The sequence below is a fragment of the Haliaeetus leucocephalus genome, unplaced genomic scaffold, assembly GCF_000737465.1.
Source record: "Haliaeetus leucocephalus isolate CR32 unplaced genomic scaffold, Haliaeetus_leucocephalus-4.0 Scaffold1000, whole genome shotgun sequence".
NCBI classification, from domain to species: Eukaryota; Metazoa; Chordata; class Aves; order Accipitriformes; family Accipitridae; genus Haliaeetus; species Haliaeetus leucocephalus.
Window position 1 is genome coordinate 2,428,304 of NW_010973436.1, and position 25,189 is coordinate 2,453,492.

The 25,189-nt window shown below is 41.9% G+C and overlaps 1 protein-coding gene across 1 annotated transcript; it reads left to right on the top strand.

Moving 5' to 3' along the window:
- The first annotated feature begins 1,282 nt into the window (after positions 1-1,282).
- SLC26A8 (solute carrier family 26 (anion exchanger), member 8) lies at positions 1,283-25,109 on the top strand. Its single transcript, XM_010584786.1, has 19 exons — positions 1,283-1,376; positions 2,711-2,967; positions 5,483-5,622; positions 6,386-6,502; positions 7,406-7,581; positions 9,331-9,413; positions 9,770-9,917; positions 10,879-10,992; positions 11,791-11,868; positions 13,104-13,311; positions 13,693-13,840; positions 15,287-15,356; positions 16,195-16,287; positions 16,376-16,510; positions 17,736-18,095; positions 19,461-19,515; positions 19,645-19,823; positions 20,977-21,236; positions 25,064-25,109. The coding sequence occupies exons 2-18, from the start codon at positions 2,798-2,800 to the stop codon at positions 21,190-21,192; spliced, it is 2,490 nt and encodes an 829-aa protein (XP_010583088.1). The 5' UTR covers positions 1,283-1,376; positions 2,711-2,797; the 3' UTR covers positions 21,193-21,236; positions 25,064-25,109.
- Positions 25,110-25,189: the final 80 nt, after the last annotated feature.

Sequence of the window (25,189 nt, forward strand, 5' to 3'; positions counted from 1 at the left end):
GCCCCCTCGCGCGGCCGGTTGCGCTCCCCCTCCCGCCTTCACCTCACCTCAGGGGGCGGGCGGCGCTGACAGCGGGGCGCTGGGGGCCCTGTCACCGCCTTCTCTCCCTCCCTCCCCTCCACACCTCCCCCCCCTCCCTTCTCTCCCGGCTCCCTCCGTCCCTCCCCCGGATAGCGAAGGGCGGGATAGCCCCGTGAGGTGAGGTGAAGCGAGGTGAAGAGAGGCGCGGCGGGGGAGGGTCGTCCAGCCGGCAGCGAGCGGGGCGGAGGAGGGCTGACGGGCGGGCGGGGCGGCGGTGTGGGGAGACACTCCCGTCGCAGGTAGGACGGCGCAGGCGACGCCACAGCCGCTGCCTCTGCTCCGCCCCAAGCGGCACAGACCGAACCCCCCGCCCTCACACACACTGGCCTCCCCCCCCCGCCCCGGCCCGGCCGCCGCGACGGCGGAGCCCAATCGTTCGTCACGATCGCTCTCGCGAGAGCTGAGGCGCCGAAGGCAGAGATGACCCAATATGGAACCAGCGCGGCCACCTCTCGCGAGAGCTGCCCCGCGGGGAGGCGCCTCCGGGGAGCGAAGCGTGAGGCAGCGCCTTGTGGGGTATTGGACTGCTTGGAGGGTCCCGATATGAACCTTCTCCGGCGCAAATAAGCCAAAATTCGGGAATTGCTGCCCTTTTTTCGCCTTTTCGTGAACCCTGCTTGGCTTTCCTGCGGAGCCTCCCATAGGGTGTGCTTTAGGTGAAAAAGAAAAGGAAAATAGATGAAAAAAAACTTAACCTAAGGCAGCACTTCTGCAGGGTAACCTGTCAGGGTCACTGGTGTTCACACTTTGTTCCCTTCCAGGGGCTTCAAGCCAGGAGCGATGGGGAGAGCTAAGCTCTCCCTGTCCAGATTTCCCACTGTCCTGATCTTTCTCTGTGTGTTTGGAGAATAAATTATTTCTCAATACTGCAACAGGCCTTGCAATATCAAAGATATGTATGTGCTTGCTTTCAAGTACATGCCTAAGACTCAGTGAAGTCATTAAGTGCTGCAGGTTAAGCATGTTTTGGGAGTAAAGCCCATGGTGTCTTCACCAGGTAGTAAGTACAGAATGTCACAGCAAATAACATTAGGGATTTGTGTTTAAGGCCACTTAGCTTTTGATCTCAAGTTTGAGGAAGATGAGTCTTGTTAGCAGTACTATCCAAGACAGGCACATCTGGAATGGGATATGGAAGCCTGCTTTTAAAACATTTGGCCTCCCACATCAAAACCCTTCTCTTTCTCTACACAGCGTAACAGAGTGGGACCCTGTCCTCTGCTGCTGTGAGTCATCACTGAAGTCCAAATAACACGGGTGAACAGCTGAAGGTTACCACTGCTTGCATCTAAAAAGTAACTACTTTTTAGCATGCTGGGGTTTTTAATGCCTTTGATTTGCAAACTCTAACTTCTTGCTAGTTTTGCTTGTTGTATTACTTTGCCTTGAAAAGAGGTGATTGTGCTCAAAGATGTTAGAAACAGCTAAGACTTCAAAAGCTTGCACTGGGTATGAAAAGCTAATGAACAAAATGGCTCTTAAACTCATCTGTGGAAGACCTTGATTTATCTCCTCTGTAAAAAGAAGAAAAAACTGTGCCCTAGGGATCGAGTGTGTTTGAAACTTGCCTACTATTATCTCTCTCTGTGGTTCAGAAGGACTGGGGCATGTGTACATGTTGGTAGATATGTCTCACAAGACAGTAAATACTGTGCTGGAGTCCCTGTTGCTGTATCAGAAGTAGCAGATCTCAGTCATGCAAAGCACTAGACCTGTACAAACTGATCGTGGTGGTTCAGGAAAGGAAATATGAGGAGAAAACTTAAATCCCAATGAATTTTTTTGCAGGTTTTGATACTTTAAACTTGGATTGCATTCTAAATACACTCTCAACTGCTCACTCCCGGCCATTTTATACTTCCTCTTTTCTTTCTTTGTTCTGCCCGTAGCACAAAAATATGTTCCTACATGTCACCACCCTTCTTAAGTGTACTTTCACTTGGTAACTCTGGATTTGAATTTTTTTTTCTGCCTCAGCTGTCAGTATGAGAACTTGTCTTAGATCTGTTCTTGCACTGGAGCTTTACTTACTCAGTATTCACTCTGGGAACTCACATCTTACCTACTCTGAGTGATAGTGATTGAATTCAGATCCCCTTCCTGATAATAAAATAGTGAGGAATGCGAGTCAGACATTTTGGGGATTTAAAAACCTGAATGGTATCAGATACCAATTTTATACAGCAAGTTGTGGCATTTGTACAGCCCCATATTTAGCTGCTCTCTGTGTGATTCAGACTAAGCTTTTTTCCTCCAGGATAGGAAACAAGGAGAATTCAAACTGTTTCCTCAGCTGTGGTAGGTTTATGGAGAGGGACTGTATTTAGTTCCCTAAACACAGGCCTGCATTTGGGATCACAAAATGGAGGGGTTCCAGGCTGGTCTTTCCTACTGAGTAGGAACAAGACAAGTTCCAGGACACAGTGTTCCTACAACTGATTTGGCAATTGATTTCTTTGATCCCAAGAGCAGCATATCTTTCATGAATTTAATTCTCCAGAGCCTTGCTTAACCCTGCTGTAACTACTGGCTTCACAGGAATGATGTTGGGATAGACTGATCACGTATCATGCTTTTTGATTTGGTTTTAGTAGATACTTTAGTCAGTGACCCTGTTTCTTTCTTCCAGTCTCACTACCAAGAAAGAGAGCGTTCATTATGGTCTCCAGCATTTGCTGTTCCTCTGTTTTTGACTGAGTGTGGTCAGAAGGAAAACATGGCACTTGAGAAGGATACTGTTGGTACTTACAGGCAACCAGCAGCTCACAGGGTCCAAAGAGAAGTGCAGACTGAGGAGCACTTCCAGGCATACTTTGAAAGAAAACTGTCCTCCACCTTGGGTGGAGCACTACAGATGCCTCGGGAGAACAGACGGCTACAGTGCAGGTGAGTTCTATGCCAGGAATTTATCAGGTATAAAGAAACTTAAGGACACTCTTCAAGCCCAAGTGTAAAAAGGGTGCTAACTTTTCCACAGCTGGTAATTAAAATGCTGAACTGCACTGGTTGATGACCAAAGCAGAACACCCACTTACAGCAACTTGGCACCTGAAGCGTGCAAGATCAGTTTAGTGCTGCACTACCGAAGTTGCTATTTGCAATCTGCAAAAGTGTCTGTTCACTTCAAGACTATGATAGTGTGAGGGATATATGCACTGTAAAGAGAAACTGCCAATAGTTGTAGTTCCCTCCAGTGTTTCCCTCAGCCCAGCTGTCAGACACAGGCTTTCATTTGCTTTTTTCTGATTTGTGCCTTTTGATACTTTTATTTCTTAAATTTCAGGAGGCTTTTTCTGTTCCCTCTTAGCTGGGCACATGGAAAGTTGCATAATGGTATGACTGAGATTGACTGATCTGCTTTGGTGTTATTTTGGATCTATGTTCCTGTGTTCTTTGGGAAGAATTGGTGAGGCTAGGGTACTGATAAAGCATTAATGCTTCCACAGCCTCGTTTTCCTGCCTGCCAAAATTCTCTTTTGGGCATTATACTGGGAGTAGAAGCATCTCTTCTGCCAGAGGAGCTTTGCAGGCTGCAGGCTCACCAGAAGGCAGTCTTTGTTGGCAGCATAGGAGAATTCCTGATGTTCTTCCAGCTAGGCAAATATAATAAAAAATAGGAAGTCCATTCATCAGCTTGCCTTTTAGTTTTGTTTGACTATGAATATCTCAGTTTTCTTTCTGAATCTCTTTTTGGATCCAGGGTGGACTGTCAATGGTTATGGCTGTGTCTACTCTACAAAGTCCCACTAAGAAAGTAAATACAAAGTCTCTGATTCACCATTTATCTGGGCTTTGTTTCAGCATGTATAGTGAATGTATACTGAAACTTAAACTGTTGTTTTGAGACCACGGCAGGACTTGAGACTCAAGTCTAGCTATGGGTGAGGTTCCACAAGGTGTGGTGAGCTAATCTAACAGCTTGCTGCTGCCAGAAGGGACAGGACCACACAGGGAAAGGAAAGTAGGGAAGCCAGACCTCTCTCTGTATAACTAGCTCTTAACATCAGCTCAGCTATGTGTGGGACTGCAGCCTAAAACTATGGGTCACATCTAACTTATCCTGCTGTAAAGTAATTTCCTGGTGATAAGTGAAGGCAAATGGAGCCATAGTTTGAGTTGCTATTGTGTTTTCTAGTTTTCATTCACCATGAAGGCTTGTCATCAAGTAGTAAGATCCTTAAATTGTGCAATAGCCTTCTGTCCCAGCGCTGTCTTTTTATATATTTAAAAAAAAAAAAAAGGCAAGAAGGAGATTGGATGAAGTTCTGGAATCGAAGAAACAAAATCACTTGATGGAAAGGGTTGAATTGTATATAATTATGACATGTGATCTAGAGTTAACAGTCTGTCCACCTAGAAACACCTGGTGCAATAAAATAAGTTGTGCCCAGAGGTCAAAGGGAGAATTTTGCTCTAAAGTCATAGATAATATTATTGGAAGCTTTATCATTGCACTTGATGTTTAATAAGGAAATCTCTTTATTCCCTCCCCCAACTCATTGTCTAAGACCTGTATCTGCCTTCTTCCTCATACTCTTTTCCCTGTTTCGTTTCCACTTCCCTATCATCTCATGTGTTTTCTCTGTTCTCCATTTTGTCTCATTTTTTCTTCATTTATCCACTTGTCAGCCCAGTGTGTACTCACCTTGGACAATAAAATGATGGAAGGAGACTCAAGACTCAACTCTGTGATGTTAACTGGGGTCAGTTCCCGCAGCCACTGTTCAAGGCTGCCAGAAGCCTTGGGCAGACACTACATTGCTTGTATTTGGTTTGTAAGTAGAAAATCACCAACATTGCCAGGGGATTAAAAAGGGGAAGAAGGAGCACAGGGCCGTGTGTTTAGTCAGAGTTTACCTACTGGAGATTCTGATTCAAAAACATATACACAAAATAAATCATGTAGGTCAAGTCTTGCTTGCATCCCCTTATTAAATAATGTAATACAGGAAACATTTGACTGGTTTTGGAGAGGTGGGATAGGCTTGCCTATTTTTGCCCCCCAGATGTAGTGTTTGTTTTTCTTCTAGCTCAGAATAGGAGAAATCAAAATACCATCTCCTATTTTTCTGCAGTGGTAATGAGGTCAAGTAATTGATGCATCTAGCGCTCTGGGCTCCAGCGCTGACAGGCTATCATATAAATGGCACACAAAGTATTTGCGATTCATCTGAATGGCATGCAGAGGCATGGGGGTGCCCATGTAGGATTCATGTTATATGCCAGCTGGATCTGCAGAAGGCTAACACCTGTGTGGGTTCACAGTACTTGGTGCCTGCAGCGAGCTAACCGTAGCAGTGTGGCTTCTGTGCCTGCAGAGCATGAGACCATGCAAAAGTGCTGCAGAGATGGAGATTGTAAAAGCCATTGCATATAGCTTAGCTTATCTGATTCTTTTCAGCTTCTCCTGGGGAAGGTTCAGAAAGATCACACTCAAGATGTTCCCTATCCTGAACTGGCTGTTTTCATATCGGTTCAGAGAATGGATCTTGAGGGATCTACATGCAGGCCTAAGTGTTGGGATGTTTCAGATTCCTCAAGGTAGGCAGAGAGAAAAAAACACTCTAGCTTCCTTTTGTATATCATGCTTTTCCTAATCTATCCATCTCCTGTGTGTGTTTCTGTTCTTTCTAATGTCATCAGGTTATGCAGGAACTTTAACCTTGGAAGTTCCTTAAATCATTAACCTATTTATTTGCATATTTGCAGGACAACTTATTTTCTATAATCAGATGTTACATGGTGTAATTTCAAGGACAGGACACTACTTTTTTCATAAAGTTTCCCTCAAACTAACTCAAAATATAGATTTAACAGCAGCATTTTCCTATATTGCAAACAAAATAATATGGTCTTTTAAATCCACCTTGCAAAATCAGGTCTGTTAGATACCCACATGCATAGCCACCCCACTAGTAGGTGGCCTAAACAAAGAGTTGTTCTGGTTCTTTGTCTAATTTATAGTTAGCAAGGGCCCATGTCATAAAACAACATCGGCTTTTGTCACCAACTGGCCTGGCTTTATCAGGTCCTGAATTCCCTAAAAAAAAACCAGACTGTGGGAGTTGAATGCCCATCTTGCTCACTGATTTGGCATATTTAGGCCCAAACTGGAAAGTGGCAGGTAATGTAAGCAAGACCAGCGCTCATGCTGCCTATGTGTGGTGATTCTGTGAATATATAAAATGGGATTTTCATAAGGGTTGGCAGGTTTTTATCACCAAACTTTTACTTTAAAATAGTAACCAAAGACAGAGAGCCTTCCCAATTTACTTGACTTTAGAAACAGATTTTTGCTTTTCAGGTCTCTTGGGAGTTTGGCTGACCAGGTTACCTCTGCCAAATATCAATGGCTTCCTTTCTGCGTTCTGCTGCTCGATGACATATGTTATATTTGGGACTTCTCATCATATCTCAGTTGGTGAGGTTTATTTTGTACTGTGAAATGTTTCTACAGGACTTAGAGATTATATTCAATGCTGCTTCAAAAAACTGGCAAGATGTCCTATTCTGTTTCGTCTAATACACAGATGTTATTTAGGTGAGAATCCAGACCCCCAGATTCTCAGTTCATTGTTGTTCCACTTCTGCAGCTGATCTGTGGTGAGAATTTCACCAAGTCAGTCAAGTTTCAGCTGCGAAGTCATTTGTATGCCTGAGGACATGAGCTATCACAGACACCAGTGCAAAGGAGACTCATGGAGTCATGGAGGCGTCTCCTACGTAAAGTAAAGGACCAGTGCAAGCTGCTTCACATTTACCCCCAGGATGTTACTGTGAATCATGACTTGGCTCCTGATCTTCTTCATGGTCTTCTACATGCAGTTTCTTGCCATGACTGAACTGTTGATGGGTTTACATTCTTAATTTGTTCAAAAGCTAGATTATTAAAATGCTGTTTACATGTGCAAAGGCCCTTCACATTATCATAATGAGTGGGTATGTGGAGCTCTGGCCTCTTAGGTAAATTGGCAGTTCTTTCTCTGACTATGTTTTTCAGCCTTTCTGGCAGCTTATTGCAATGCATCCATTTTTTGTGCTTTACATTAAAATCTTTTTGTTGTGCATCTGACCAGCTGAAGACTTCACTTGTAAAATGGTAGGAAACTGAAATTTTCAGACAGGACTTTGGAAATTTTAGGTACTTACTCAGAAGCTATAAAAAATTATTATATATGTGGATTATATATATGAATGAAAATAGACTGTCTCATACTGCACAGACTGATGGCGGAGGGAAGAGATGGATGTGTGGTTTTAAGATATTCTTTGTTGCAACATCTCACGCAGTTCCATTTTCTGTTCTCTATTCTGTTGGTTCCAGGTTCATTCAGCATCCTAAATATGATGGTGACAAACATTCTGAAGACTGTTAATTTCAACCAAACATTATCCTCTAATGGTTCACTGGACAACTTCTCAGACCCTACATTTATGAAAGATTACATGGAGGCCTTGACACTTACCGCATCAATAACATTTTTGACTGGCATCATTCAGGTAGAAGATGAATCTGTTTTATACCCTTAATGACATATCCTTACATGCATTCTTCATACAGATGTAAGAATTGGTACTGCTTGCATATTCTTACCACAAATACTAAGCTTGGCACATTTGAATACACGTGTTGTGCAAAGTGGGACATGAAGGTCTGTCTCTTCCTCTCATGCTGTCTGAAAAAGATATGATAGGTTAAGATTCATGTGTCCGTGATTAATATGTGTGAAGTAAATTACTATCTTTTATGTTGACCAGTTCTGCAATATGTTGACCCTTAGGTAGTCCTGCATAACTGCACACATTTGGTATAAAGTGCTCCTATTTGGGTTTGACAGTGTCTTACTTAATTGTGCATAATGAAAATATAGTGTGTGCAAATAATTATCCATCATGTATGGCACTGAAGAGTCCTGCTCTTCAAATATGGAAACAAGAAGGGCGGGGTTAGACATTGATAATTATACCACATCTCGCTTCTCGTTTTTTCCACACAGTTGCTTCTAGGTTGCTTTTGCCTGGGGTTTGTAACAACCTACCTGCCAAAGACTCTCATTGATGCCTACCTGACGGCAGCAGCATTGCATGTCATCATATCACAGTTTACCTTTATCTTTGACGTCATGCTTGACTTCCACAAGGGCCCCCTGGGCATTTTCTATGTGAGTAAATTCATTATTAGTTGAAGAAATGCATGCTTCATGGAGGGGAAAGAAGAGAACAGCTTCAGAAATTGAAGGCAATTTCAATCTAAGTCAGTTGCTAAGGGATATTTTTGTAAGGCTCAGCTGTGGTTTACTTTGCCTTCCTGTTGTCTTGAACAATGTATGGAGCTTATTGTGTGACATGCAAGAAGAAAAGTCTGTGTGCATATTTTTAATTACTTATGTAGCACTATAATATATTTTCAGCTTGTCTATAATTGTAGTAGAGCAAAGGTTAGAGGAAAAGGTACTTTTTTTCTTCAGTAGATCATCATGGGCAAGCTATTGGGCACACAGTATCTTTATCATATCTGACAAAGAAGGAGCAGACTCCAAGCTAAAGACAAGTTAAAGCTAATTCATCCTAATTTACTTTAGTAATGTCAATCAGACAACTTGAGAAAAAGGTAGCGTAGAAAAGAGAAGAATGACGGTACTAGATCTGAGCTATTTGTGGCAGCGTTTTCTCTGCAGATACCAACAGACAAGATAGATTTTTAAATACTGTTTTTCTCTTAGCATCTCTCTTCTTCTAACTGAAGATACCACTGTAGCAGAAAGGATGAGTTCAGGAGTCAGGGCAACCTATATCAATCTCCTGGAATATAGAAATATTTGTAGTATTTGCCTCTGATCGTCTTTTATGATGATTATTTTTCAGAATCTGTTTCATTTCTTCCTGACACTCCCAAAGGCTAATGCCACCAGCATATTGCTATTTTTGCTTGGCATGGCTGCACTACGAGTCAATACATCTATCACGATAACTTATAAATATAGTCCTATTGCATTTCCTATGGAACTTCTCTTGGTAAGTGATCTCCAAAATGCCATTGTGATAATTGAACTAACAGAGAGTATAATATACTTTATTTCAAAAAACATTTCAAATATTGCTTCAGGATGCTGTTACATTTACACACAGAATCTGTGCTTAAGTCCTTTGAATACTCCTACAAGATTAACTGTCTTTAGATGGATTGTGTACAGTTTCAGGAGTAAATGTTGTATAATCTCTGGTATTGCTTCTTGTTTTCTTTCTCAGATTATGACATTCAGCATTATTTCTAATCACATTCATCTTCACGCTGAATCTAGTAGTGCTGTGGTCAGTATGATTCCGCAGAGGTTAGTAATCTGTGCTGTTTATGAGGTTGTACTTTAGAGATACAAAAGAGATGTTTCAGCCTGTTCTTGAAATCTGACATGGGCTGACTTTTACTGGGAAGTACAGCTAGAGGAATAACTCTTCAGGAATTTTAATTGCATCATCATTTCTGAGCATATGCAAAATTCAGACTATAGTTCTCTGTATTAGGTTTTATTAGCACACAGAGGAAGGAATTTGCATTTTTTGTGAGGTGGAAGTCTTACAGATTAAGAGCATCTCCTGTGGGGTGCTGGATGCCTCTGATCCTGCATTTGGAGTTACTATGGACAGAGCTCAGAACAGCTCTAAATTTATCTGTTCTCTGATCCTGTAGGTTTCTGCCTCCTACACCGCCAGATTTATCAAACCTGAGCAAGATCATACTGCATGCCTTCTCCCTTGCTATTGTAAGCTATTTCCTTCTTGATTTTGTTGGGGAGAGGTATGCTTCACTTCACAACTACAATATTGCCAGCAATCAGGTGAGAACAAAACTACAGATACTTCCTAGGCCAAGAAGCAAGCTGAACTCAACTTGCAAAGCCACTAACTACCTGACAGTGGTAGAAATTCAAGGACAGAGTGAATATGCCAGATGATGGTTTTGTAGCAACTTGTTACCCTTCCCGATGGAAAGTGAATGTTATAAGCCAATAATGTGAAGGCCAAAACATGGCCTTCTTTGACCAAGACACCTTTGTATATTCCCAGCGATTATGATGATAAACCTCACACACACACATAGTGCTGCAACTGATAGCTGAGGACCCTTGCTGTCATGAATCCATGAGACTACAAAAGCATGATAAATTGATAGCTGAAATTGTAAATGGCCAGAGCAGCTGTAATTCTTCTCGATATGTGGCTACTGTCCCAGTGTATGGATTCTCTGACCAGTGATTGCTTTGAGATACTTTTAAGCTAAAACCATGTTAGTTTCCAGTGTGCTAGAGTTAGTAAGCATTAGGTGTTTTGCACTACTCCACGTTTAGCTTGTTGTGATGGCTTTGGATCTTTACTAGAATGGAACTAAGCCACTAAGGAAGCTGCCCTGAGTTCCTGAAGCCTCTGGGGATAAATATAAAGGGAATGTCTTTTCCACTCAGCTTTTGTCCAGGTGTACTATGCTGCATACTGAGATTGGCCACATGTTAGCTTGAAAGCCAGTGCTTCATAGCTTTGGGGTTCTAAGTGGATTTCTCTGAAAGAAGGAATTGATTTTTTGGGTCTATGAGATCCTCAGCTGTGAAAACGGTATGCCTTTTAAGAGAGCTCATTTTAACCATATAAGACCTGGCTTTCCAGAAGGTTTCCTGAGCTTAGCAACACAGATGAGCAACTAGCAAGTGTGAGCAAAGGGAAAGGAATTCCTGGTAAGCTACTTCTGTGAAGGTAAGTCATTCATTTGGGGTTTTCTCTGCTTCCTTTTGTTCTGTTTTACAGGAGCTAATAGCTGTGGGGCTATGCAATATTTGCAGCTCATTTTTCAAAAGCTTTGTTGTCAGCTGTGCTATTTCTGGAACTGTCATTCAAGAGAAGACAGGTGGAAGAACACAGGTGAGCTGGGCTGGATTTTTTAAGCTTCCAAACTCTCATCGAAAATCACTGTATGCGGAGTATAAGCTGATATTTAATCTAAACAATTTGTGAGATGTAAAGTTACATACCCATGCAACATGAGTTCAGATACCCTCTCTGTGTATGTTATATTATGTACTATACATACATGATATTTACAGCACATGACGTGCCATGAAGGAAGCCAGGATCCTGTGGGGAGAATAGGATATGTTCATGCAGTTTAAAACTGTATTTTAGTGAATATACCCAAAAAGCCAAATGGAAAATTGTTCATGCACCCTTAATTCTGCCACTTCTTCCTAACTCTTGAGTACTTGACTTTGTGCTTTTTTTTTTCAGGGGGGAAAGAGGGTGTAATATGTAATAATAATAGTATGTGATAATGGTTTTATCATACCTCTTAACTGAATGTCTGTACACACTTCACTGCAGGATAGAAATAATTTTGTTTAATAAAGATTTTATTCCAAAGTCTGACTTGCAAGAGAAGTCTCCTATTACTCAGGTGAAATTATCAAACCAAAATCCTTTGTTGCATTGTTCTATTGTGCCTAAGAATAGTCCATTTAGGCCAAATTTATATGTACAGAAAACTCTTTCAGCTTGAGTAGTCTAGAATTTGTACCATGCATTGCAGCATACCTGTGGCCTTTGCCGATTGTTCCTTGGTTATTTTTCCCAGTCGGTGGCGTTACATGGGACATATCTACTTGTTTAGAGAGGACAAGTAAGTAAATGGTTCTGTCAGGCCTCTAATAAAGTATTTCTGTTCAGTTAGCAGCAGCGATTGGAGCATCTATGATGCTGGTGATTGCACTGAAACTAGGACACTTTTTCCAGATGATGCCTAATGTAAGTGAACCTGAAATAGTTATGGCAGAAGCTTACTTACTTCCTAAGCATAAAATTAAGATTTTCTAAGCATAATATAAAGATTTTTCTGGGACAGTTAGGGATTAGATCATGCTCTAGAGTCAATTGTTTTCAGGGATGGACCAAACCAAAACAACGGCTTTAAACTCTCCTAAATTTCAGCAGGCTAATGTATTAAGTAATTAATATTGCATCTCCACCATCTCTCACTGATCAGTACAAGCTAAAATTAATTGGCTAAAACTGGATTAAAATTTCACTGCCAGCCCCTATAATTTAAACGTTGTATTTCACTTTTGGTTTCACATCTTCCAGTCTTTTGCACACGTGTATAACAAATTCATGAGTTTCTCTCTTGCATCAGTATAAGTAGTTCCAAGATGGGTGCTTCAAAATCCTTAGTGTAAAGAGGTAAATAAAAGCTTCCAAATGAAAATTTGGATTCAGTGTCTCTGATTCTGGCTTGGTCTTTGAGGTTTACTTTAAAACCATATGGACTCCTGAACTGCCTTCTGTGGATTTTGCATTGCCAGTGCAATAAACATAAACATTTTGTTATCGTAGATTATTCAGAGTACTCAGTTTTCTACTTTTCCCTTAAATTTTTATGTAGACTTTCTTTTTTTTCTCTAAGTTTTCTTAGGGAACCACTGACAGAGCATTACTTCCTGATTTTTTTCCTGGCCTATTTGTAAGATGGGAGAATTAATCCCTTTCCCAAAACTAGCTGACAAAAAAAAATTTAACCATCTACTTCCCTTCAGTCTCCTTTTTTCTGCTAAGAGGCTGTTTTCAACAAATGGTGTCAGACAACTTCCTAAATCTGGCAATGAACTACCCATGCTAATTGAAACCATTCTTTGAAAACAGCAACTCTTAATTTTGTAGATAGTGTTGGCCTTTCTCCTAGTGCTGCAGGAGGCATAGGGATTCACTGAAGAGCACTGTAATGGAAACTACTCATAGCATTTCAAGAGGAGGTCCAGTTGTATTGGCAGAAGTGATTGTGAAATCAAACAAGAAGTTATATGCTAGTTTCATCTTGGTTTGCAGATCAGAGGAGAACTGTTATCTATAAAAATTATGGAAATAAAGCTATTATAAGATTTTCATTTCAAGTGGTTTTTCTGTTGTGGATATCTGTTCCTTAGCATGTTTGTGGTTGCAAACAAAAACCAACAAAATAATAGATGCTATTTTTCTGATTTCAACAGGGTATACTGGCTGCTATTGTGGTATTTAACATGCTCCCTTTTCTTGAAAAATTTCTGGATATTCCCATCCTGTGGAGACAGGATAAGTACCATTTTGTAAGTGACAAAAAAAGCCACCTAGGATTTGGAATGTGTCTTAAAGGAAGAAATGGATGTTTTGGGAGGGCAAGGCATGGCAGTGGCCATTCCTTTAGAAAAGGGATCCTTTGAAATATCCACTGAAAGAAATTTATTGAAATCTCTTCAAATCAATTTGCAATTAATTCTGTACATGGAAAACTGATTATTGTTGTTGCTTCCCACATCCCCTAAGAAGGAAATTGTCTAGCTGCCAGCCAGGGCCACATTCTCATGTCAACTCTTGTGCAGGATTTCTCATAAAGAGAAAGACCCCCAATATGATGTGTGTTTTCCTAATAACTGAAGCCCTGTTAAAAAGTCTGGAGATCTGAACTGTGATTTGTGATCCTTGTTTGCGACTACGTCTAGGACTGGGTTGGTCTAGATGTGCCAGCAAAGCATTTCACATATTACCATTTCTAGCTTTTTATATTGTCTGCAATTTGCAAATCCTGGGGCTGAGTTGGAGGTCATTTTACTGCTCATGTTCTCTCTGTCTCTTGTTCAAAGGTTATTTGGCTTGTAACTTTTGCTGCAGTGCTTTGTTTTGATCTTGATGTCGGTTTAGCGATCGCCATGGGATTTACGTTCCTTATAATCACCATCAGGTCACACAGGTACTTGTAACTTTTAAAACAAAATACTGGTTTTTCTTAGAGTTGATGTTTTGGAGATAGTTATACATGTGACAATTAAAAAGCTGTTTCATGTTTATAAAGACTTCAGCCAGGTCATTCTGGAGTCTCTCTAATGCTATCCCAAACCAGTTTCAAGTTTATGGGCTCTGGATTGGTCCCTTCTGCAGATGTACTGTGCTATTGAAGACTGCTTATTGTGGTGTAGGCATCCGCCAGGAGAGGTGATCTGTGTACACACTGCTGTAGGAATAAAATGAGATGTTGTGCCTTTATTTCAAATACATTCCTCAGTCTTCAGTGCCATTTACCAAATTGCCTTATCTTCTCCGTAAACTCAGTTCGTGATAGGGGAGGGAGGTTACATCAGGCACACATTACTCAGTTTATTAGCTGCTAATCCAAACAGGAAAATCATTCATAAATCCAAGCCGCACCTCTTGAGATTTACCATGATAAGGAGGTGCTTGTCTGAGTAGACTGAAGCCTCTAGAATAACATGGAAAGAGGTAGGAAATAATTCAGTTGCTGCAAATATCGAAGTGCTTGTGATCTGACCCAGAGTAGCTCTGAAAGAATACCTTCAGGAAGAATTTCGGTTGCTGTCTGAAGCTCACTGTATTACCTCTACTCAGAGTTATGCTCTTGGGTTTGCCTTGGGATTTAATGAGCATTGTGAAAGGGCATTTCTGCGGCCACTGTACAGTTAAGTATCCCTGTTGTCCATACTATCTTCAGGATATATAACCGCTTATGAATTTCCTACCAGTGGGAGCATTATGCCAACAACACTCGAAGAAGCATGGGAAGTTATCTGCAAACAGATTGCTTTGAATAGATTGTCTTGACAACAATTTTCCATACATCAGGGCCCACTGCCTTCCAGTTCTCCAGCAATCAGGCAGCCAGCCACATGTTTATTTCACCCATGCCCTGAACTGACCAGAACCTGCCCCAAAACCATGCAGCACCATTAGCAAAGCATGGTACCCAAACCAGGATATTCTCCTTCAAGTCAAAACCCTGCATTAATGTTGCTACATGACCTCTGGATCAGACCTAGCCTATGTGCATCCAGCTCTAAGCACAAGTTATAGCTGCCTCCACCTGCCTGTGTAGATGTATCTTGGAGGAGGGCTGTGGGCAGATGGAGAGGATACATGCTTTCTACTGTAATAACAATAATCCAAGTGTTCCAGAGCTAGAAATGGGACATTATACATTCTTGAGGACACCAGTGTAGCTGAAGACTCTGCTTGTGTACTGCTCCCCTACTCAAAGAACCCTAATTATGAGTGAATAACTTCTTGCACTCGCACCCTCTAAGTCAAGTTGGTGTATCCAGTGGAGAGAAATGGAGATCGAGCTTCTGGGAACAAATGGTTTTTCTCTGTTCTCTGTGAAAACCTAATAAACATCTCGTTTCAGAATGAAGATGGTGGTGCTGGGACAGATTCCAAACATGAATATTTATAGAAGTTTATCCGTCTACAGAGCCGTAAGAGGAAACAAAAACCAAATGTTCCATCTCTCTCTAATCTAGCTTCTTCCCTTAAATGCCTGGGGGGGACCATTCAGACTCAGTTCATTTGACTCAAAACTTTGAAAACTGAAGAATGCTTAAGTATCTGTAGTGTGAAGTGATTCAGATACCTAGCTCAGCCTGCTTGGGCCTGTGGAGCTCCTTATGTCCATCTGGGCTGTCTCCACGCTGGAAGCTGCACTGCTGTCATTTCCAGAGCTGTTTGGCATTTTTCGCTGACCTGCTTTTCTCAGTCTGGTTTTGTTCACTCTACGTATGTTTTCACAATAACGACTGTACATGTGCTAGACTGACTCACAGGTTCTCCCAGTGATGGGAAAATAGGTAGGGCATGGGCCTTTTTAACACGTTATTTTCAAGTCCTGCACCATAGAGTTAGGCAACACAGTAGTAGAGAGCTTTGCCTTTGCCACACGGGTACATTCCCAATGCGATGCTGATGGATTTGCAAAAAATGGAATAATACAAGGACAAGGTTACTAAAACAAGAGTATAGTGTATGTTTTCTGTAATGAGCATTAAAAGTAATTTGGCTTATTTTATATTAGAGCAGGCAACTGTCATCTGTGATAGATGTGCTGGAGGTATGTTTTTAATTGCCAGAGAAGCAGATTAGTTTATGGTAATTAAGTCCATGCTGCCAGTGTCATTGCCAGAATGCAGTGTAGTCAACAATGTGACCAGACAAACTGTCATTAGGGTAGGACCTTGCAGACTACAACATAGACAGTCAGGAGGGGAAAAATAGCTGCTTCTAGGTACAACCCTCACAGATACAACTTCTGTTTTACAGGCAAGGGAGATTGAAGGTATCAAAATCTTCCAGTGCTGTTCTTCCATCTCTTTTGCAAACATGAATCACTTCAAAACCTATTTGTTACGCAAGGTAAATGCCACTTTTTCAGTCAGCTGAAGTGTCTGAGAGGCTGCATTAGGGAGATAAAAACCCTAATAAAACTGCCTTTCTTTTTCAGATGGACGTGAAAGCAGTGCCTCTAGATGAAAGTGAAATGAGGGCTTTAATTTCACTTAGTCTGTCTGACACTGCAGTGGAAAGGAAAGATCTTAAATGCTCTTGTGTCTGTGATCCACCTCTACCACCACCTAGGGTCAGCTTTAAAAGTATATTTATCTAGTCTGTTTGTTTGAGGTGCCTGGTTTTATGTTAACGATGACAATGTTTTTAACTTGCCCACACTGAAAAGGCTGTAAATGTTTACATAAAGCATATACATATTTGCTGTTTGAAAATAAACAAACATTACCACTGTATTTCTTTGCACATAGTTTATGTGATAGTGCAATAGTAGCTCAGCTTACTGGGTGAATTAACTAGCAATTGAAATATTCAACGTATCCTCTCCTCAGCTGAAAGAATTAATTCTGTCAGGTGCTTCAGTAGGGATTTTCTCCTTTTTCCCCACAGAAGTGAGAGAATTCCATTGCTTATGAGGGATTTGTTCCTTCCAGTACTGCCAAGTGCAAGTACAAAATACCTCAAAGGCAGCTACGATTATCATGATTAAAGGATTTCTCATCTTTACTATAACTGGCCACTGTGCATCGTCTGTAGTCACTCTTGTCCCTCTTTATCTGAATTTTCTGAATTGTCTTAGACAATACATGAAGGAACTTCAGGGATTGGACTGGCTTCAGAAGACATTTTTCAAGCAGTTTTATGTGATTTGAAAAAGCCCTTCTATGAGAAATGCGTTGAAAGATAGTGGTTTGGAAAACATATGGGGCACCGAGGTGCTTAGGGAGTTGAAGTGATAGGTAATTTAACATTATCTTCTAAAGTATAAAAATGCAGAGAGTGACTTTTCCTTTCTTGCATTATAAAAATTAAAAAACACATTTGGAACTATTAAGAAAGAAAAATTGATTAAATCGGTCCATTCTGTGACCAGCTGCCGTACAAGAAACTAGATGAATCAAAGGTCTGCAGAACTGAGCCACTAAGGGTCAGCTTACTGTTGCTCAGAAAGGCAATGGCCATGGGCAGTTTTTTTTTTCCTTCTTGTCTTTTCTGAAAGGTAGAAGTAACAAGTCAGATTCCAGTATCATGGGCCATTGCAAGGTGTGGAAGAGTGAGGTACTATTTGGTGGCTGAAGGCACTCTGCTAACCACATCTGAGGCTTGCCCAAGTCACCTGCTACTTTGCATACTCCTGTGGCTTTTTCCTACATTTACTGTTATTTCAGATGTGTTTTTTACCATGAGAGAAGCAATGTCATATGATTTACAGTACTGTCTTACTTGCAGCAAAAAATTTTCCACCTCCTAGGCCCAATTCTTCCAACCACTGGTATACTCTCCATTTTCCATCTTAGATACCATATACAGAGAAACTGGTGAAGCAACGTCACGCAGACAGCAATTCCTCGTCATCTTCAGTTAATTTGGTACATTGGTCAAAGTATGGAGACGAACTCAGGTCTAGGACGCTCTTGGTGGAAGCAGCCGATACGCAGTGTGCATCCCCAGGCTTTAACACGGGGCTTACAACTGAAAAGAACAAAGATGAAGAGAGAAAAGCTTGCCTTCCACCAGGCTCTGCAATAGATAATTCCTCAGTACAGTTAGATCAGGAAGACCAACCGATACATTTGCCATGTCCAGTTCACACCATTATTTTAGACTTCAGCATGGTGCAATTTGTGGATTTGATAGGTTCAGAGTTACTGCGACAGGTAAGCAACCTAACTGCACATAAATGTGAAACCTGAAGTTTACCTAGTGGCTTATGTTTCTTGTTAGCCTAAAATGCCCTACTACATAACAATCTGCTTATCTTCCAATTGACCTTTAAGGGTGCAAGATTTAGCTATCAAGTTTCAGAAATTAATAAATTCCCATAAAACCACTTTTTAAAAAAAAAACACAAAGCCCCTCTATCCACACAAAAGACATGCAAAAACCTGTCATGCATTGTCACCAGTTGTAGAATCACATAAACTAAAAACACATTTATAAAAATATCTAATTTGTTTTTTCCATTTTGGCTGTTTTATTTTTTCTTCTAGCTGGACATTTAAAAAAAATGCTCTTTAGAAGTGTCAGATATAAAAATACCAGCTGTCTTCCCCTAGAGTGAATTTGTTGTTATTGTTGACTGCCTAATTAGCCTTTTCTTTGAAGTATGCCTTGAACTTTTAAATCTTCAAGAGGGGATCCTAGCCAATGGAGATATATATTTAGCGAAAATAAATTTCATGTAGCTGTGCTTCTCAGAAAGATACAGTTCCAGATGGATTCTTAGTCAGCTCTCTCAAACTCTATAGCTCAACTTCAAAGGATTTTTGTTTAATAACAGGTCAGACTAACACCTACTGGGAATAATTGTGGACTGAGCTGTTGTCCCTAAAATCCTTCAAGATTTATTTGCCACCTATTGAATGACCCTCCCATTGGGAAGGGGGGATAAAGTCAAAGTTTTTCCAGATTCCTTCCATCCCCATATTCTGAAATTCTGTGATTCTCTGAAATAATGAGTTTCATTGCCTTTAAAAAAAACAAAACAAACTACTTTGAGATCTTTTAATTACAAAGGGTCAGGCATTGAGAAAATGGTGACAATCTATCACCTCTAAAATCTGATTCCTTTAACACTAATTTGATAGATCTAAAAATGTTGGACATGAAAATTGAGGCAACCAGAATTACAGGTCACACTTGAAAATAGGGGTTCCTATTCTCGTTTACATGTGGGCATGGCATCTGCATATGGACAGATGTTTCAAGTTACTCTGTTCCTGTGAGAACTTTTTGTTTAAGTGAAGAAATAACACTGGGTGCTGCATAGTGAACTGTAGGAGGGCCAGCATGGAGTCTGGCTGTGACCTGCCCTGGTTCTGGAGTAAGCATTCACTAAGATCTTGGACAACTTGCCTGTTTAGTGCTCAACTCAAAAACAGGATTTGAGATACCAGAATAAGGGTTTTCTTCAGAGATAAAACACTACAAGGGAGGTTTTATTTCCTTGTTTATGTTTTACCTTCTAGTGCACTTGTACAACGCAGAATTGCTCTAATGCCTGTATGGAATTCTTTCCACAGATCATCCGTATGTTTCACGCTATTGGCATTACAGTCCTTATAGCTGGCTGTCACTGTGAGTATAGTATTTGTTTACTAATACTGACTTATCTCAAAGGATAAGTTTTAAACTTAAGTGAAATGTTTTAGCCGTACTGCTTGGTGCAATTCTGCTGCTTTATTTATTTTCCCCCATTTTTTATAGCCTCTGTGATAGCAGACTTTGAGAAGAATGATTTCTTTGACAGCTGTGTCACCAAAGAAAGGTTCTTTCTAACGCTTCATGATGCTGTGCTGGCTGCTTTGGACAAGCATCAAAAGCCAGATAAGCTAGAACCTACTGTGAAAGAGTTTGCTGAAGAACCACTAGCTGAACAGCAGAAGGTAGAATATTTCGCTTAACATTTAAGATTTCATGTTGGTAAATTATCCTGTCAGTAACTTAAACCTTGTCATGTGTCTGAGGAAATAGGGCAGAGCAGATGCTCTTTTGAATTCTCCAGTTTTTCACAGGTACTTGCCTTTTTGCAATGGATTGATAATCCAATTTGTTTCCTTGAGTCCTGTGTTCCTGTTTGGGGAAAGGCATCTTTGTTTGCAGGCTGGAAAGGCATCCAGCTGAGTTTTGTGGCAGGGAATGACTTCGTTGCATTTTAAATTGTTTCCATTTCTCCAACAGAGCAAGGACCCTGCCAGGGCAGAGCAAAACCTCCAAGTTTTTTATTCTACAGGTTACTGCACCAGCTCCCTTGGGGCTGATGGGGGAAGTGAAGGACAGTGCTAGCTTGATTTCCTGAAGAACTGAAGTTTATGCACATGCTCTTTCTGTCAGTATTCTGCAATCATTTTTAAGCTCACTGGCCATCTCAGCCAAGTTTGAATAGGGCAGACGGTTGCAAGTTCCAGGAAAAGCCCTTGTTCTGAGCAGAAGATTCCAGTAATTGCCCCACCTAGGGAAAGAACCCAGGCTTGGCGAATCGTCCTATGCATCCCGCCAGGCTGGGGTCCTATAGCTGAAGGAGGCGAGAATGAAGGCAAAACCCTATCCAAATCTGCAGAAAAACTGGGTTCTTGAGTTCTGCTGCTCATGGAACAACTTGTTTAACTCTCTTATCTTGGCATTGTACAGAATAGTCTAATGCAAGGATATTGACCTTCCGGACTCTCTCCCCCCTGTAGGAAAAACTTCAAAGAATGAAGGTGACAGTATATATTCACCAATCTCCCTTTAATGGACATGGCGGGGAGGGTTGGGAGCAGCTACCAGGTAGGAGGTAACAATGGTTCCCCAGGACCCTGCTTTGAGATGAGGCCGGGCTGGGCATGCAGATGGGACCCACGGCAGCTCGGTGATGTCAGCTTCGCAGTCCCTGCTGGCTCATTTCCTCGGCAGCTGGGGATTTGGACTACCCTGTGCTCCCACGCCAGCATGGCCCTCTCGCTGCTCACATGATGTTGCCTTGGCATGGGAACTGCGCTTGACTGGCTCAACAGATTGGCCACCCTTGGCTTACAGTAATGTTTGTCTACATTTCAGGGAAGAAGTTTGCTCTTGAAGAAGAACAAAGATTTTTTCTCTGCAAAGAATTCTGATGACAAACTTCTGCAGGAAGAGCCAATATCAGATATCTCACGCTCAGCCCAGAATAAAGCAGAGCCAAGCTCTCTCCGGCAGCATGATACTCCACCCCTTCAATCGGATTTCCAGGACCCAGGCTGGGGGAAGAGATGGAAGTATACCAGCAATCCCTGAATTACAAGTGTTGGGGAATTGGGGTTTCAGTAGAGAGGAAAAAGGTACAGTTAAGCAAGAGCGTTTGATCTTCTTTTCATTTTTTTCTGTTCCAGAGTTCTTAAGATAGATGGCCTGCCTAATGCCTCCAGTACTTCTGTTGTTCTAAATAAAAAGCAACATTTATGTTACTGCTTTCAAGCATTTTCAAATAGATATGCTACCCAGCAATGCCAAAAGCAGAGAAATTTCAACGTATAAGACAATCCTAGCTTTGTAGTTAATTCTAGGAAATTATTTGCACTTGTTTTCTGAAATTCTGTAGAAGTTTAAATGTCCTAACTTAGCACTTCTTACATATTCATTGCTTGCTAGTAAGTAAAATTAATCTGCCATATTTCAACAGATTACATGCAGGCAGTTTCATTATTTTCAGATGTATTTAGAATGATGTGAAGCTTCAAAAAAAAATTTTATTATTACTCTTCCACACTATGCTGAAGTTCATATTGTCTGCACTAACATAACATGGTGTCCATCCATTATTTCTTCCTCAGTCCTTCTCTAACCTACCAGAACTAATTCCCAGTAAACAATGTACTATTTTTTTCATGTTTTTGTAGTCCTTTACTGAAATAGTGAAGAATGGAGGAATGCATTCGCTTTGTTCTGAAGAGCCAGGAAAATTGTAGGCTTAGATAGGGTTAGTACTTGAGGAAAAAAATCAACTTATATTTTCTGTAGATCAGCCATAGAGTTTGATGCAGTAATATCAGTACAGAAGTGTGAGCTAGGAATCCACTGAAAGCAGAAGCATTTAAGTATACCAGCAACACACTTCACAAGGCTTCATCATGCCCTCATCTGGAGGATTATCTCGTGGCACAAATTGTCTAGTGTGAAGAGCTGCAGGTGAATTAATTTTAGATGGGTGGCCAGCATTGTGTATATATACACCATTCAGACCCCATGTTAGGGCAAAGCTTGGATTTAAATGATGGATCCTTTGTGTACAGATCCTGTGCTCTGCACTAAATTTGTTAACGTGTGACCAGCTCTAACTTCTGCTGCTGGGCATTGTGTGGTTTCTGGATGTGCAGTAACAGCAAGGTGGCTCCTCTGAATGCTGCTGCTCCTGGCTGCTAAATTTTAGCAATGATACAATGGCTAATAGGAATATTAATATTAAACTATCTGTAATGTATTCCACTGAGGAGTTCTAATCTTTTTTTAATTTAAATTATTATTGATTCCAAGCAGTTTCTAGAGGGAAGCCACAGTACTGCATGTGTGAACTGCAATGGTAAAGGATTTTAGTGAGCATTACTATGTGGAGTCGCTTACTGTAGAGGAAACTGAGTCGTGGAACCCTCATACCTTTTGGATTGAAAGACAGGAAAAACTGAAAGCTGAAATGGTATTGAGTAATTCTCAAACCACATATGCTTCCCTACATTGTTTTGGACAGTGGCTTCATGCCAAGCTCCTCTCAGCTCTGTAGCTCTGTTCAAAACAGAGTAATACAAAACCCATGAAAAGCATAGCCCTAATTTCCAGATCCTGTTGGCGCTCCTACAGCAGCCTTGATTTAAGATGAAATGGCATTCCTTGCTGTTGGCACCATCAAAAGTCTCCACTGCAAACTAAAGAGGTTTTGGGGGGTTTTTTTGGCTTGCTCAGCAAAGTTCCGAATCTTTCCTTCCTACCCCCATGACTCTGCAGAGTTGAGCACCAGGGGACAACTCAGACGTCAGCATGTTAGCATTCAAATTATGGGTATTCGTGTTGCAAAACAAATATCTTGCCGAGAGGAAGTCCAGACAATCCCGATCTTTTTCCCTTACAGCTGTGCGGTGCCATAACTCTACTCCCGCATACATACACACAGTTTCTGTGTTTAGCCAAGCACAAATCCCTGGACATGGGCTGCGAAGCAACAAAGCACGTACTTTATGGCCAAGGACTCCACCTATACCTCTAAGAAGCCACAGAAGTCAGAGTTCAAAGGCCTGTCTGTAATCATGTGTTTGTAGGCAGCTTGATGTTCTCACCTGACCTAGTTGCAACAACTGCAGTTGTTTTGTGCATGCAGCAACTTTTTAATGTCCTTCCTAGCTAGTGTGATGCCGTGATGTTTTCCTAGTAAGGCATGCTGCAGAAACCCAGGCAGCTGTCCGACTGCATTGAATTAGGGGATACAGATCCCCAGACACAAGCGTTATCTTTGCAGACAGTGCAAAGTGTATGGTAACCACCACCAACCCTGTTGGTTTTTTATTAACTATTATTCTGGTGCATAAATGGCTGCAGAACACATAAAGCAGGGGAGGAACCTCAGGAGTCATGCAGAGCGTGGCAAAAGCAGTTCTTGGAGCAATGCACTGCAGTGTGTCACACTTTGCAGGAAGCTATGAGGAAGGACCAGATAAACCAGTTACATATGGGCATAGTTCGCAGGCATTTATTCTGCTTTAAAAATTAGTGCCAGGCTGGTTGTGGCAAGATGAGTGTATCTTGGCTTAGGCCTGGCTCAGCAACCCTTTGAGGGTGCTACCCCAGACTGTGTTTTTCTATCCCAAATCAGAAGAGTTACAGAAGAAACTTGGCAAGAGTGAAGACGCTGAGTAATATCTTGCTTCTGTAGAAGACCTCTGCATGAGGCTCCTAGTTCAGACTAGGGTGGCAGCTACTGTTCGAGGGAGTATGATACCTGCCTGCACGCTTGCTTTGCTGTGTGGCTTTCCAAATCTGGCCACGTGCCGTCTTTGATGTCTTCACGTGAAGAAATCCAGCCTAGGCCAGTGGAAGTATGAAACAGAGCGGTAGTCACAGCAGGTGTGAGCACACACCTTGCTAGAGCCAACTGCACGAGTCATTTATTACAAATATGGGATGACAGACAGGCTACCTGTAAATAGAGATTATAATAGCTTCTGTGGTCTGTTTGTATCGTGACTTCTTTGAGGCAGGGAGTTGCTGTGTGATGCTAGCAGGGGGGACTCTGTCGTGCTTGAGGTCTTTCAGCTCAATGTTACCTTGAACACAGCAGTTGTGCAAAGGCTGAAATTTGCCCCTCTCTGTTGCATTATCATCACAAAAATCCTGTGGTAGTTTCTCACAGCTCTCTGCAGGAGAACAGGCAGATGTGCTAAACATCTCATGCTTGCAGGGAGCAACAACCGCAAATTATGAAAAGCATTTTTCTGTCTTCCAAAATTGCACACACACATACCTACCTTTCCATGAAGATACTTATAATCTGATGCCAAAGGGCCCAGCTCTCGGGCACGTTTTAAAATGCCGTGTCCTAGAAATCAAAAAGCAGAGCAGACACGGCTCACGCTCCAGGCGTGACTCCCTCTGCCGGCTTCGCGGCAGGAACCCGGGGTGAGAATCCCTGATAGAAACCTGATACGATATATAACATGCTTGTAACAGAGCTGTGAGGAGTTTTTTAGGAGTAAAAGAGCGTTAAGCAAAACCGCAGATAGGAACAGAACTGGCAGAAGTTCTAAGGTGAATATGTAACCACCTTAAAACACAGGTATTTGTTCAGTGCTTACAGGGAAATGCCCGAATGGCCCAGTAGCACGAAAAGTGTTTTTTTTCATCGTAATGATTAAATCAGCAGTTTAATAACGAATCTCTAACGGGCACGTCACTCTGCTAAAGGGACGCGATTTACAAATCTCTTCCGTGCAAAGCTCTACCCCTTGAGCAGGAGAAGCGGGTGAGGTGTGTGCGGGCACCCCGAGGCGCGGCTCACCCCTCTGCCCTTCCCCCGTGGGTGGGTGACCGGCGGCTCGTAGCGTGACATCCCTCGGAAGCGTCCGCCCTGACGTCGCGGCGTGTGACCGCGGCTTGGCCTCACCGCTGTTATTCTCCCCGGCAGGGCTGAGGAACGGTCAGAATGGATTCCCGAACGGCCGTCCCACGCGCGGCGCTGGCGTCACAGCCGCGGCGGCTTTCGTCACACGCGCGGCTCTCGCCGCCCGCCCCACGCCCGTGCCCGTGCCCG

Coding starts and splice junctions, on each gene's coding strand:
- SLC26A8 (XM_010584786.1), top strand. CDS start 2,798: ATGGCACTTGAGAAGGATACTGTTGGTACTTACAGGCAACCAGCAGCT. Junction 6,503..7,405: donor TTCTCATCATATCTCAGTTG/GTGAGGTTTATT, acceptor TGTTGGTTCCAG/GTTCATTCAGCATCCTAAAT. Junction 18,096..19,460: donor GTTCAGAGTTACTGCGACAG/GTAAGCAACCTA, acceptor TTCTTTCCACAG/ATCATCCGTATGTTTCACGC.